General features: G+C 38.8%; 2 protein-coding genes across 2 annotated transcripts in view; one reads left to right on the top strand and one right to left on the bottom strand.

Moving 5' to 3' along the window:
• The window catches only part of PAICS (phosphoribosylaminoimidazole carboxylase and phosphoribosylaminoimidazolesuccinocarboxamide synthase), a 41,840-nt gene extending 38,223 nt beyond the window's left edge, over positions 1–3,617 (bottom strand). The window contains exon 1 of the mRNA XM_066185779.1: positions 3,209–3,617. Coding sequence (XP_066041876.1) covers positions 3,209–3,596 — 388 coding nt within the window. The 5' untranslated portion in view covers positions 3,597–3,617. The remainder of the gene's footprint in view (positions 1–3,208) is intronic.
• PPAT (phosphoribosyl pyrophosphate amidotransferase) overlaps positions 1–14,009 on the top strand; it is a 42,548-nt gene that overhangs the window by 27,569 nt on the left and 970 nt on the right. The window contains exons 2-10 of the mRNA XM_066185782.1: positions 5,909–5,975; positions 6,777–6,983; positions 7,546–7,658; positions 7,777–7,922; positions 9,146–9,218; positions 10,514–10,665; positions 11,875–12,002; positions 12,311–12,532; positions 13,285–13,405. Of these exons, the coding sequence (XP_066041879.1) occupies positions 5,909–5,975; positions 6,777–6,983; positions 7,546–7,658; positions 7,777–7,922; positions 9,146–9,218; positions 10,514–10,665; positions 11,875–12,002; positions 12,311–12,532; positions 13,285–13,405 (1,229 nt within the window). The remainder of the gene's footprint in view (positions 1–5,908; positions 5,976–6,776; positions 6,984–7,545; positions 7,659–7,776; positions 7,923–9,145; positions 9,219–10,513; positions 10,666–11,874; positions 12,003–12,310; positions 12,533–13,284; positions 13,406–14,009) is intronic.

Raw genomic sequence — 14,009 nt, 5'->3', positions numbered from 1 at the left:
CGGAAAACCATGTGTAAGTGGCACTTTTATGTCAGCATTTCTGAAGGATCTTCCTGCCTGTTAGTAGCTGAGTTTTCTGCCAGTCATTGCTTATGCATTTCTGCTCAGCGATAATCTTTCTGCATTTGCTGAGGTAAAGTGAAGGTCAAGCAAGGTGACCAGTGCCTGAATACTTAAACATAAAGAAAGAAATATAAAAAGTGTAAATAACTTGAATTACTAGTCAAGTATTTTGTAAATAATGTATTTAGTTTATTAATACTTGATTTAACTTGATTAACAAAATGGCAAGGTCGTTTATTTGAACTCTAATGAAAGATACCATTTTTCACAGCACTCACCATCACTTTATGTAGATTTTCTTTGTTGTTGATTAGTGTGATAATACACAAACTATACTTGAAGAGAAGTGAATGTGTTGACTTGTATCTTTTTTAATGATTATTTAAGCTACAGCTCTGCCTCTGAAATGTGTTTGCGGAGGACAACATGAACCTCTCTGCTTACATTTCTGCTTGTGCTTATGCATGAAGTGTTATCTTTTCATGAACAGGCTGGGAACTGGTATGTGTTGCTACCAGGTTTGTCTTGAGACCCCTCTCAGATCTGATTGAGATTTTCAATAATAATTTCTTCAAATACACTTTCAAAAGAAAACTGATTGTACCACATATGAAAAATCCTCAGGGGAACACTATTGAAATACCATTCAGTCCTATGAAAAAAAAAGTAGTGTCTTCTCTTCTCTTCCTGCTCTCCCTCCCCAGCAATCTCCCAGTAGCTGAGATAATGTAAAGACATGCTTTGCATCTTTACATTAAGCATGCATAGGAATATTGAGACTGAGGCTAAGCAGAATGGTAAATATACTGTGAATTATTACCTCTCCCCTGTCATGCTTTTTAAGAAGATAAATCAGTATAGCTATCAATTTCTTATAATGAAATAAGATGTTCATGGTGGACACATACTATTAGTCGCAGGTTTTAGTTTGCTGATAGCATTTTGTTCTTGCTACTCAAGCCATAAACTTGACAAGACATCCTTGATTCCTCCAGCCCCCTCAAAATTAGATGTCTCTGCCTCTTTTAAAAGAGCTGAGGGACCATTTTTCTCTCCTCTCCTGTAACACACTGTGGTTGAAAGGCAGAAGCCCAGGAGAGGGCCTGCAGTCTCTGCTGGGGTAGGAGCAGGGGGCTGCCTGTGCCGGGAATCACCTTTCCCTCTGTGGGAGTGATGCCGGCAGCTCTGTCCCTGCAAGACAGCATCAGCTGCAGAGCCAATGCTGCCAGTTTTGCCTTACAAGTGCTCTTCAAAGTACTGGGCTGGGCAGGCATCGTACTCTGACTGCAGGTGGAATAGGACTGGGCCTCTAGTACAGTGTTGCTTGAGTTGCATTCTTAAGAAAGTTGATGATCTCACAGCTGTTCCCTCAGCCCCTCGTGGATGTGTGCATGCATTCTGCATAGCTGCAGGACACATTTCAATCTTAGTGTGCTTTCATTGCGGCTCAGTTGTGGTTGTTGTGAAAATCTTTGCATTTCAATTTTTGCATTAGTGTTGCATTATTGTATCATTATTACAGTTAGCTGCATTAAGTTTTTCTTTATCCATAAAACCTGTTTGCTTTATTTTTCTGGAGGGAGTTAGAGAAGTGCTTGTGCAATCAAGAGATATATTTAATTATACCACCTTTAAAACCAGACTGTCCGAGTGCTTCAAAACAAAGCATGTCTCACCCAGGGGTAATTATTTTTATAGATCCTATAGTCTGGGATTCACAATTGAAATTAACTTTTGCTGATTTAAATTTGCTAGAGGTCTAAAGCAGATAAGAATTAAGGTTACCAGGTGCAAACTACATTAAAACACGGAGGATAATCTAATGGCAGATCCTCAAATGTAGGACACTATCTTAATTTCATGTCATCTTCGAAGTGTATCAGCTTGTATTAGCCTCAGTTCTGCAAGTTTAAAAATAAAAATGGATTGCAATTCACAGTGCAGAGAGCACATTACAATATTATAAAATTGCCATTTTAATTTGAAGTGACTTTGACAGATTAGAAGCTTTCTGACAGTGATGACAAATTAAGGTCAAGCTTTTTGTTAAGGTAAACACTCCCAATCAAAAATGGCAATTTCTTTTCCTCAAATCTGTAAAACAGCATCGTAGAGGGAGACGTGGAATGGTACAAGGACAAGCTCAATGTCCAGCTCCTTTCTATGCCTTTGACAATATCCCCTGGCAATAATGTTGAGTTTCTTGTTTTCTTAAAAAAGATTCACAGTCTTAATTAATGTAAATTGCTACATACCATGGGAATAAATTAAGCTTTTAATTTCTCTTTTTAGTCATCTTATTCTGGTACTTAGAACTATCATTGGGGCTTATGCTTCAGTGACATTTAGGATGTGACAAGGAGATTTGAGTGATGTCAAACAGCAGATTGACCCTAATGAAATGTTAAGCAGAGCTTAAATGCATATGTAGAGAAGGTTTAATAAAACAAGAGATGCAAATAATTTAGTAAAACTCACTTCAGCATAAAGGCAGCTGTATTCACTTGGTCTGCTGCAAAAGTCTGATAAATACGATAATTTTTACTTTCACTGCTAAACTAGTTTTTAACGAGAGATTATTAAGCATCTGTTTCGTGAATATTTAAGTAAAACTGCTTATAAAATAATTTACCTTAAGTCATCACACCTAAATATCAAGCTGCTATATATATGAGAAATAAGAATTAAAACCCTTTTTTTGTTGTATTGCAACAAATAACAATTTTTACAACACCCTGGCAGTTTCAACCTTTTCTTCTCTTTTTCTTTACGTTTACATCTGAATTGGAACTCCACAAAATCTGCTTCCCAAGTACTGCAAATGAAAAGCGAAGGGAAATAAAGCAGCTTATTTTAATTTAGCATTTCCAGCCAGTGCAGGAGCCTGGACACTAGCAAGTACTCACCGAGGCTGCAATACAGGCAGTTAGCATAATTTTGCTGGAATTACGCTGTATTTACAGACTTCGACACTGGTGGGTGCTAACATTTTATTCCCCTGCGCGAGGCGTGCATCCAGTCACTTCTAACAGCACTGCTGGGGCTGAGCAGCCTCCGCTCCAGCGCCAGCCAAGTCGGGCTTCGGTTTTGTTCCCTTTGGGTTTTAAGCAAAGAGAGAAAAATAGAAGCAAAAATATTTTTTTACCTTGCGTGCTGTCTGTTGTGGGGCTTGTGTTCAGCTGCATCTCAGTCGCAGAACACCTGCCGTTTTCTTCTGCTGCTAATTGTGTGACAGGCTCATATCGCAATATGGCATCCAGATCATGGAAAAACTTCATGGTTTTAGTGACATCCCCAGAGTTGTGGGCATATTTAACCGTTCTGTATTCGTACTTCAGGTTTTTGTACTTTGCACGGCACTGTTTCCAGTCCCTGCACACTCCCAACTCCTGTAACCTTTTAGCAATGTAGATAAATATTCCTTTATTCCTCAGGGTGCCGTGCAGTTGCTTTCTGATATTTTTTTCTGACCAGACGCTTAACAAGGCTTTAACCTCCTCCTCAGTCCAGTGCTTCCCTGCTCCACTCTCCATGTTGAAAGTGACCTGGAAATGATTCACTATTTCTAGCCAAGATTTTGTTTCCTAGGAAACCAGACGGCTGGTTGTCAGTAAGCTCCGCCGAGATGAAAGGATCTAGTTTTACTGGCTCAAGCTGCCTGAGGGGAGTAACTTGAGACTCTGCCAAATAAGCAGGCTCGGCGCTGGAGCCCGGCGAGGGAAGCGGCTCCGCCGGCGGGGAGGGGAGACCTCGCCCGGGCCGGGCCGGGGCTGCTGGGACTCTTCTTAGGGAGTCGGTGCGGGCACCAGGGTGTGAGAAGAGAGGCAAAAAAAGTCTGTTTCCTTTCTTTAAAAAAAAAAAAACCAACAAAAACCAACCAAACAAAGCAACATCACACACCCCCCCTCGTGGCCCGGCCTCTGCCGGGAGGCCGCGTGCAGCCCCTGCTCCGGAAGGGGCACTGCCGCGGAACCCGGCCTTCCGCACAAGGGTCGCGTGTGGGGTCGTCCTGCCCTACAGCTCCACATCTCTGCGCTGTTTGCCTCTGAACTGCGGGCCATAGAGACACGTTTTATTTATTAGCGGTGTTTTAATAAAAGCTGGCATACTTAAAGTCTGGCTCAGCTGGTAAAGTGGTGCAAACGTTGTGATAATGAAACTGAGATCCCATGTCTTTTGTCAGTGCTGAGTGAAAGATGTAATCCAACACCTTGACCAGGGCCTTCCTTGGGGTGTCTGCTTCCCTCGTCCTAGTGATTTAGTTACTATTTAAAGAGACCATGACTGTATTCAAATGGAAATTTCCTTTAATATTAACATTGCAACTACAAGTTGCTGAACGCAGTGCATCAACCCTTAAGTCTTACTAACAGTCTTCACATTTATAGATGGAACATCTTTGTGAGTTAAAGTAAATGGCTTTAAGAATGTCCTCATCTCTGATTATTTTCTTTGAAGAACTGTGTCACTAACAGGGTAAATTTGTTCAGATAGGTAGGAAGTTTGTTTTGTTTTGCTTTCTGTAAGCAAGTGTTCTTTAAAATTTTTGCTTTACATCCAGCCAGGACTAGTAACAAGTAAAGGGATTTTATGAACTGGAGAAAATTGGTAATGAGCATGTCAGTTGTACGTTAGCATCCATTCTATTGATTTTTGTGCCCAGTTTTATTGTTGCTCATATAAATAATTCCAGTGACTTCAACTGAGTTAAACCAGTCCAATGTACAAACAGGACATTAGTCGTCATTCCCTTTTTAAGAAAAACATCTTTCCTATTTAGACATTATCTATGAGCGTGGACCTGAGCTCACCCATCCACCAAAGTCCAGCTGAGTATTACAGGCACAGGCAGGCACTTAGCAACAGTTTTGTTATAGGCAGTACTGCCTTATTTCAGAAAGTCTTTTAAAGGGAGATGGAGCAGCCTGCACTGTTATCCATAAAACAAACAAACAAACAAACAAAAAACCAAAAAAAAACCAAACCAGTCTGCAAAGCAAACCTTTTAAATGGATAAGGACTGGATTACAAACCATGGGCAGGTGCCTGCCTTGGGCAGGGCAGCATCAAGGGATCTGGGGTACACCCAGGGAAGCCAGCAGCGGGGAGAGCCGGGGAGGACAGGCAGCAGGACAGGGAAAATACATGTATTTCATCTGAATCAGCTCTTCTGCTCAACAAAGCACAACTGCCAGCCCAAGGCTCATGTGCTGTAAGAGAAGTATTTCCATTTGCAGTGAGACTTGTACATCAGACTCGTTTTGCCTGAGTTCGGAAGCTGAGATGCCCAGCATTAGGTGTATGCACTCATATGCTTTCATCAGAGGGTCCATGTAGCTGTTGGAGGTGTAAATGCTAGCTTGTCTGCCTAAGTGCAAAAATGCAAAAGCTTCTGCATTGGTGATCAGTGGAAAAGAAAATCTATTCCTCTAAGCAACATCATCAGTTTTTAGTAACATGTCACAATCCAAAGCAGAAATAGAAGAGCACTATAGAACCTAGTACTATCGCCTAGACCATCTAAAAATGGCTTTTCCAATTAAGCATCTGTTTTTATGTTATGCCTGCTCTGAAATTGAAGTCCAGTAAGACCCTGAGCCAGCGCTTATTAGTGGAAAGATTCCCACTGAATTTAGTGGACTTGGGCATGAACCTTATGTGACTGTCTTGAAATAAAGCATACCACAGGCAAGAAACCTCCAATTAACACATCAATTATAAGTCTGTAAAATGAAACAATAAATAAGCCTACATTAAAATTCCATTTAAAAAATACCTCTCCGTTGTATGTTAAAGTGTTTCATAATCATGTCAGTGCTTTATGCTGATTTTATTTTGTCTCTAGGGGCCAGGAGAGCGCTGGAATTGTGACAAGTGATGGCGAGTCATCCCAGGCATTCAAAGTGCACAAGGTAAAATGCAAATAAATGTTTTGTATTTTTAAGGGAGATGTATGTAAGTTAGTTTCTGCTAAGAAACAGTGTATTTAGAGAACAAGTAATATGTTTGATGGGCTGTTTGCTAGTGAGAGTGTCTCATTTTGTTACCTGTCTTAAGTGTATGCTTGAGACAAACCTGCCGATATTGTCCTGATACATGTTCCTGTGCATACAGTGGCAGGCACACAGAAGTTTCCCAGAGCATGCTAATGATGTCACAAAAACTTTTTACCGCAGTCACCCTGCATCTCAGGTGTTAACTCTGCAGATTTGGAAGAGCACTGATGCTCTTCTTGACCTCAAAAAGAAAAAAATATCGTTACAGACTATGCACAAGAAAATGGATGACTAAATCTTACATTAGTGAGACTCAAGGAAGTGGCCACTACTTTACTTATATGTAGCAATAAACAGAATCTGAGACAGAATGGAGGCCTGAGAAGGTCACACGGACTTTCTCGAGCTAAGACAATCACAGGGGATGTTACAAGACATGCAATGACCACAGCCTTAAAAGTACATCTTTTCAGTCAGGGAATAGATTGTTCCATGAAAACCCTCAGCACAAAAATGCTTTATTTAAAAACAGGACTGAAGGGATCTGATATACCACTGTGACACCTACTCAGCTTCTTTCTTTCCCATGTCTTTCAGGTTATTTGCCTTTTTCTTAAAGTTCCATTAATACTATATCAGCATGAAGCAGAAGAAGAACTTAGAAAGTCACCAGGAAAATAAAACCAAACAACCTTTTTTTTTCTTTTTCTCCCAAAGGGAATGGGTCTTATAAATCACGTCTTCAGTGCAGACAGCCTGAAGAAGCTGTACCCTTCAAATCTTGGTATTGGGCACACGAGGTACTCCACCTCAGGAATTTCTGAGCTGCAGAACTGCCAGCCTTTTGTTGTAGAGACTCTTCACGGGAAGATCGCTGTGGCACACAATGGGGAGCTAACAAATGCTGCACAACTCAGAAGGAAGGTTAGTACCTCCTCTGGGAACTCTGGCATTGTTTCTTTCTGAGCGTGAGGCAGAAATGAGCAATCTGGTTGCTGTGACTTTTCTTTAATACCAAATTGTTTGGGGTTATGAAAGAGCACCCTAATCAAAATATATAATTTTGGGGGGAAAAAAACCTGTGAAGGGGATTCTGCCTTGATATCTCTTTCTGGATCTGTTATAGGCAATTTCACATTTTCTCTTCTATATTTTAACTCTCTTCCCAGAGCATGCACAAAGCTAATTAAATGGCCCAAACATGAATTAATGCCCTGAATATTGATGGCATTAATTTTGGTTGCACGCGGAGCAAAGGAGCGAGAAGAAAAAGGAAAAATGTAGTACTGATGTAGAAGATTGTCCAAGCTCATTTTACACAATTGGCTTTTTGGAAGAAACTTGGCATTATTATGCTGTGATGACCTGAAGCACTGTAAAACATTTGTTCATTGCACCAAGGTGTTGTTAGGTTCAAATCTGAGCAGTGTGATGTGAGATTGGTTTTTTTTAATGCTGGTAACACTTTTTGTTTGTGTCTTAAAAGCTTATGCGGCACGGTGTGGGACTGTCAACCAGTTCTGACAGTGAACTGATCACCCAGCTGCTGGCGTTCACACCCCCGCTGGAAAACGACGATACGGCTGACTGGGTGGCAAGGTGGGGAGCGTGGGCTTCACAGCCAACACCAGCCATGCACCTCAGCATGGTGTGCAGCTGTAAATGCACCCAGCTGTTCATGTGACTCACAGTTATGTTCACCTGTGTCTCGTTCCAGAATAAAAAACTTAATGAAGGAAACTCCAACTTCGTATTCATTGCTAATTATGCATAAAGACATAATCTATGCAGTACGTGATCCATATGGGAATCGCCCACTCTGCATTGGTCGCCTTATTCCAGTAGGGGACATGAATGGAAAAGGTAAACTATATTTATATATATATTTTATATATTTATATATGAATCTCCATATGCATAGTGTGTGTCTGAAATCACTGATATAATAATTAAAGCTATACTTACTCAGGTGCAAGTAGGAATATGTGATGAAAAATCAAAACCAAAAAAGTTGGTAAGGAAAAAATCATCTATAGGAAGTGTGCAAAATTCCATTCCCAGATACAGGTAATCTCAGTGGCCTAATAATGGCCACAGTTAGGCAGCCCGGCTGTAATACAATTTAAATCATTTCTCATTGCTTAAACAGGAAAGCAGGGATGAACAAAATCACAGAGGGGTTGAGGTTGGAAGGAAGCTCTAAAAGTCCAAATCCCCTGCTCAAGCTGGGCCTCTTAAAACCAGTTGCTCAGGACAATTGTTGTCTAGAAACAAGTCCAGTTTCTTCCTTTGTTCTCATATAGTAAGGTGGGGAAAAAGTGCTGGATTACTTTCAGTGTATCTCTGAATTCCAAACAACCCAGTCACATGTAGTGACTGGACTCTTAGACAATCAGTTTATCGGAAAAATTCCTTGTGTTCCTGGTTCAGCCTGCAAATCAACAATTTTCCACTAAGTGAGATTAAAATCTCTTCACTTGTTTAAAATAATTCAAAGGCAAAGCACTAAATGCTTCCATATCTTCAGAAAACTGAGTAATTTTAACCACAAGAAAAATTACCAAAAGTTTTTAAAGCATACAGACATTCTTACCCTATGCAACACAATTAGATCTTTCCTGTGGTTGACTCTCAAAACTCTCATTGGTATTCAGTCCAACATCAATTGTAATCAAAAGCATCTATCAACCTATTTAGCATAGGAAAAGTAAGGAGTTTCTTGTGTGAACAAGAGTAATTAAGTCTATCTAAAGTCACTGAACTGGAATTTGAAAAGTTTGAAATAGTGCAGGGATAACCAATGTAGTTACCTGAACTGTCTCTCTTCATGAGCTGTGAATACAATGCTGTTACTTCCACTTCTGCCTAGAACAGGTTTATGATGTTTATTGTATGGATTTGTTTGGGATATTTTTAAATAATAAAAAGGTGGAAACAGTGGAATGCTATACCTTTTAGTTAGAAATTACAATAGCCTTTAATTGCACACTTGGCAACCATAGCAAGCCAGATACTGCAGCAAAAATGTGATTGTGGGGAGTCAAGATAGCAAAAATTGGGGACTCTAACTGAAACTTTTATTTCAGGAAAAGATAACACTGAAACAGAAGGATGGGTTGTCTCTTCTGAATCCTGTAGCTTTTTGTCTATTGGTGCAGAGTAAGTGGCCTGATTCTCACTTTATCTGAAAGCTCTTTCTTAGGCAGTGATTAAACATTAAATCCCAAGTTGCCAAATATCGTAATTATAACAACATGAAAGACACTAAGGTTTAGTTTGCTGTGGAAAATGTTTTTGCTAGTCCTGGTTTTTGCCAGTTTATTTTCTCAAACAGATGATTATAAAAAAGGAATTATGTGTGCAGAAAGTAACAGTAAAGACAACTACTATCACAAAGTAAATGCATCTTACTTGTTTACCCATACCTGATTTTACATCATACCTGATTACCCATATAACTTATTAATTTTGCCCTCATTTTCAGCAGCATAGTTGTATTACAAAATAATTCTTCGCCTACAGAAAAGTTACACTGGTAGCTCACAGGCTGAAATAACCTGAGTTGTAGCATATGCTGTCTGGTAAGCTGGCCTCCTTGTTAGAAAAAAATTAACTTTTTTCTGAAACTTCTTCAAAATTTCTACTAAGAAAAGCTCACTATGCTGGGCAATCATCTGAATACTGTGTGTTTTCAATAAAGCCATTTTGTCTAAATTTCTGCTGTAGCTGCCTGCAACTGCTAGTATCTGGCCAGTGAATAAACACAGATTTGCTTGCCTCTGATTTGTATCTCCAGAATATTTCAGTATTTTGGGATAGATTTAGATGTTAGATTAGCCACCTGAGGACTCACTAAAGGATCTAGAAAAAATGTTCAATAAGGTTGAACACTTTAACATAATATACCGAAACTATTCCATACTTCTGCAGATTTGAGAAATGGAAGGTACATTTCTAGTCAGATTTATGTCATTTGGGGGTATCTCTCTCTCATCTCTAGACAGATATTTCTCTAGATTTGGCTTGTGAGGAAGGATTATTTTGGCTACCACCTCTATTCTTGATTATATTTCCTATATTGCACTGTATGGTTTATTAGCTTTCATAGAAAAGTTCTTTAGTATTGATAAATACTATATTATTAAAATATATTCAATCTCAATTAAGCCTGTACAGTATATCTCACACACGGGACAAATACCATAATTCTCTGGTACTAAATTTAGTGGTTTTACTTAGTTTATTGCTTTTGGATATTAATTCAGACTGTTTTAGTAACGATCAGTTGTCTTTGCATGTTTGTCTTAAAATGCTTCAGGTCAAATCCTAAGGTGGAAGCAAGTTGTCATGTTAGGATGTTCAAAAACATTTTTTCCTGTCAGTTGACTCTTGTTTGTACATCAAAATTATCATCCAGCTGTAGGACATTTTTAACTTCTAATTTCTTTTTCAAGGTACTATAGGGAGGTCCTTCCTGGAGAGATTGTGAAAATATCCAGACATGATGTCCAGACACTGGATGTTGTACGGAGACAAGAAGGAGATCCATCAGCATTCTGCATCTTTGAATATGTTTATTTTGCAAGACCAGACAGTATTTTTGAAGGTACAAAAAATGTTTCATACAGACCTCTTCCCAAAATAGTGCAAGATGTTATCCTGGAGCACAATAACTCTGGGATCATAGTACAGTACCACTGAATATAAGCTTACAGAGCACAGCTGGGACAGAATGGGCTGCAAAACTTTTGAGATAAAACTCATCAGGAGGAGCATGTAACATTGTCTTCCTGTCTCTGAATGTGGATACAGCCTCAGATAGGCTGCATATTCCTGCGGGAGGGATGAAAAGGGCCACAAACATGACTAAGGTAGATGAAATATCTTTTAAAAGTGAGAGACTGAAGAAAGGAAGTTTATTGGTTCTTGAGAAACATTTTAAAAATTTAGACTTATGAAATAAGATTTACAAAATAACTTTATATTTTTCTTTGCGATTAGTGTCATTTCAGGAAGATGCTTGTAATTTAACTTGTAAATCTGTGCATTATCTAAGTACTTGGCATTGTCAGTGTTATGCTTTTATTATTATTTCAATAGAAGCCCTCCAAATACTAGCCAGGAGAGATTGTGGCAAACCACCTGTTCATTGCTTTCTAGGGACATGTCATCAACTGATCCAGTAAAATTCCCCACCCTTATAAAGCCACTTTCACCCCAAATTCCTTTTCTTTCATGATCACTCTACCCTTCAGTATCCTCACTTCCCACATTCCTTGGTACTGCTGCTGTAGCTTTTGCTGTGCCTCATCTACTACCAGTTCTTTTCCACGTTGGAAATTTTTTTGGACCTTAAAAGCTTCTGAGTCCCCTTGTCCCCTTACTAAATCCAGGGTGAATTTTTCCAACTGATTCAAAGTCAGTAAGCAGACAGAAGCAGACAGAAGGATTGCATCAATTCTGTTTGTTGGCAAAAGCAGTCTAAAAATAGAATATGCACATTATGAACAGGCAGGCATAGATTCTATTTCTTTCCTCCTGCAGATAGATTTTGTAACATCCATAGGACCTTCATTTATTTTCCCAGTTAGGACAAACTGGATTTTAATTCTCCATGTAGTGATACAAATAAGAATGTTAGAATGTGACATTATGGAAGGAAATAAAAAATGACCTTATGCAAGTGACTGCTTATTAGTTCGGGAACTTTTCTCCTTGACTTCTATGTCTACAACTTCACACAGAAATTCATACAGAAAAATGAGAGGAAATCTGAATTATGCATACCAAGAAAAACACTTCTTTCTGTTCTTAGGTCAGATGGTGTATTCAGTCCGCAGAAGATGTGGGCAGCAGCTTGCTATTGAAGCACCTGTGGAAGCAGACCTGGTCAGCACCGTTCCAGAGTCTGCAACCCCAGCAGCACTTGGTTATGCTCAAAAGGTATATGTTACCTTGCTCTTTTTTTTCCCCTCCAAGTGTATTTATACACATTTGTTTTTGTAATGGACTATAATGATGTGGGCTGTTAGAGCTGCATGTCGACAAAGCTCTCTATCTTCAGTACGCAGGCTACTCCTCTTGAGTCCTCTGCCTTGTTTTTCTGTCATTATTCCTCTATATTAAGGTATTTAAACATTTTTTGGTTACTGTGAAGTCATACTAAGTCCTCAGGACACTTTAAAAAACTGAGTAACTGAGACTAACACGTCCTTCTATGTTAATTCTGTTGAACTGTCTCCTGTTTGCAGTGTGGACTACCATATGTTGAAGTACTCTGTAAGAATCGATACGTAGGGAGAACATTTATCCAGCCAAATATGAGGTTACGGCAACTTGGTGTTGCAAAGAAGTTTGGCGTTCTGTCTGATAATTTTAAAGGCAAACGAGTTGTTATCATTGATGATTCAATTGTGAGAGGCAATACCATTTCACCTATAATAAAACTACTGAGAGAATCAGGAGCCAAAGAGGTAAGTTCATTTTAAGTCAGTACGATACAGATGTAAGTAGGAGCTGATGGAGGGTTAAAGCACAGGAGCTTGTCTTCATTTGTACTGTACATTGTTGCCTTATTTAAAAGGGCAAATGTGGAAAAAAACAATGGCTAGTGTGTGTTTATTGTGAACATAGGTTAAGAAGGTTATTTTGTATGAGTGTGACTTTTGGGTGATCGAGGTGACGGGAACAGGTCTCCACTTACAAAGCACTATTTGGCAAATAAAAAAAGAGTGGAATACAAATAAGATCAGAAGACCAAGTATTCCTGATGTGGGACTTGTGGGAGTGCAAAACATACAACCATATGCTGCTGTAAATACCACGTATCTTAGGTCACCAGAGCACCATTTTTTTAATTGATAAAGATTTTTTTAAGCAAAACAGTGTGCAAATCAGTCACTGGAGCAAAAATTTCCTGTATAGTGTTTGATTTTGTAAACTGAAACTTGTTTACTGAACACCATAGAAGAGAAGTAAAATCAGGAAGGAACCTTCTAAGAACATTAAGAAATATTGTAAAAAAAGAAGTTCTAAAACTGTCTTATCTTATGCGTGCTGTGTTGGCATCTGAAAAAAACTATCTCTTACTTTTAACTCTTGAATGATTTCTGTGAAATGCTGTGTTCTGTTCATTATCGCTGTGCAGAATTGAGACCTTGCTGTTATGTTATGATCTGCTGACCATCAACTTATATCAGCCTGTTTTGAAACTATTTTTATTCAGGTGCACATCCGTGTAGCTTCACCTCCCATAAGATTTCCTTGTTACATGGGAATAAACATTCCAACTAAAGAAGAACTCATTGCCAACAGACCTGAATTTTATGATCTTGCAAACTACATAGGTAAATGCTACTTTTTTTTTCTTGCAAGAGCTGTCAACTGTCCTTTATAATCTACTTCAAAACAAAGCAGAACACATCAAGGCATCAGTGGCAATACTGCCTAAAGAACTGTAAGGTTGGTAAGCTAGGTTTCTGCATTGTGAGTACTCTATGGGTCAAACCAATTCAGCAACATACTTTTTTTTAAACACAGTTAGGGAGCTGTATTTTTCAAAACAATAGAAAGTATTAGAATGATTGCATAAATATAAGTTGCAAATAAAGTATGACAACAAATCTTTCCAATACTTAAAGCTCCTTCTGATAAACTTGACAAAAAGGAGCTACTGCAGTCAAAATACCAGGAAGTAAATAAGTAGCGAAAATCTGTCCTGTAATGAAAAGTGGATGTAATTTCACTTTCATGAGATATTCATTAATATATATTCAGAATTTGTAAACAGCCACTGAATTTTCTACGAATTGACATTAATGTAAATAATTTTAACTGCGTTGTATATTTCACTTTGAAAGAAATGACATTTGAAATCAAAGAATGTTAAAAACCTTCTGAAATTTCGAGTCATGTTTGCAGCAGAACACAAGAAAGATCGACAGTGGATGT

This window comes from Chamaea fasciata, unplaced genomic scaffold (genome assembly GCF_029207755.1).
Source record: "Chamaea fasciata isolate MVZ Bird 193981 ecotype frontalis unplaced genomic scaffold, bChaFas1.0.hap1 SCAF_6, whole genome shotgun sequence".
In the NCBI taxonomy this organism is placed as follows: Eukaryota; Metazoa; Chordata; class Aves; order Passeriformes; family Sylviidae; genus Chamaea; species Chamaea fasciata.
This window is presented reverse-complemented; position numbering and strand designations above follow the sequence as displayed.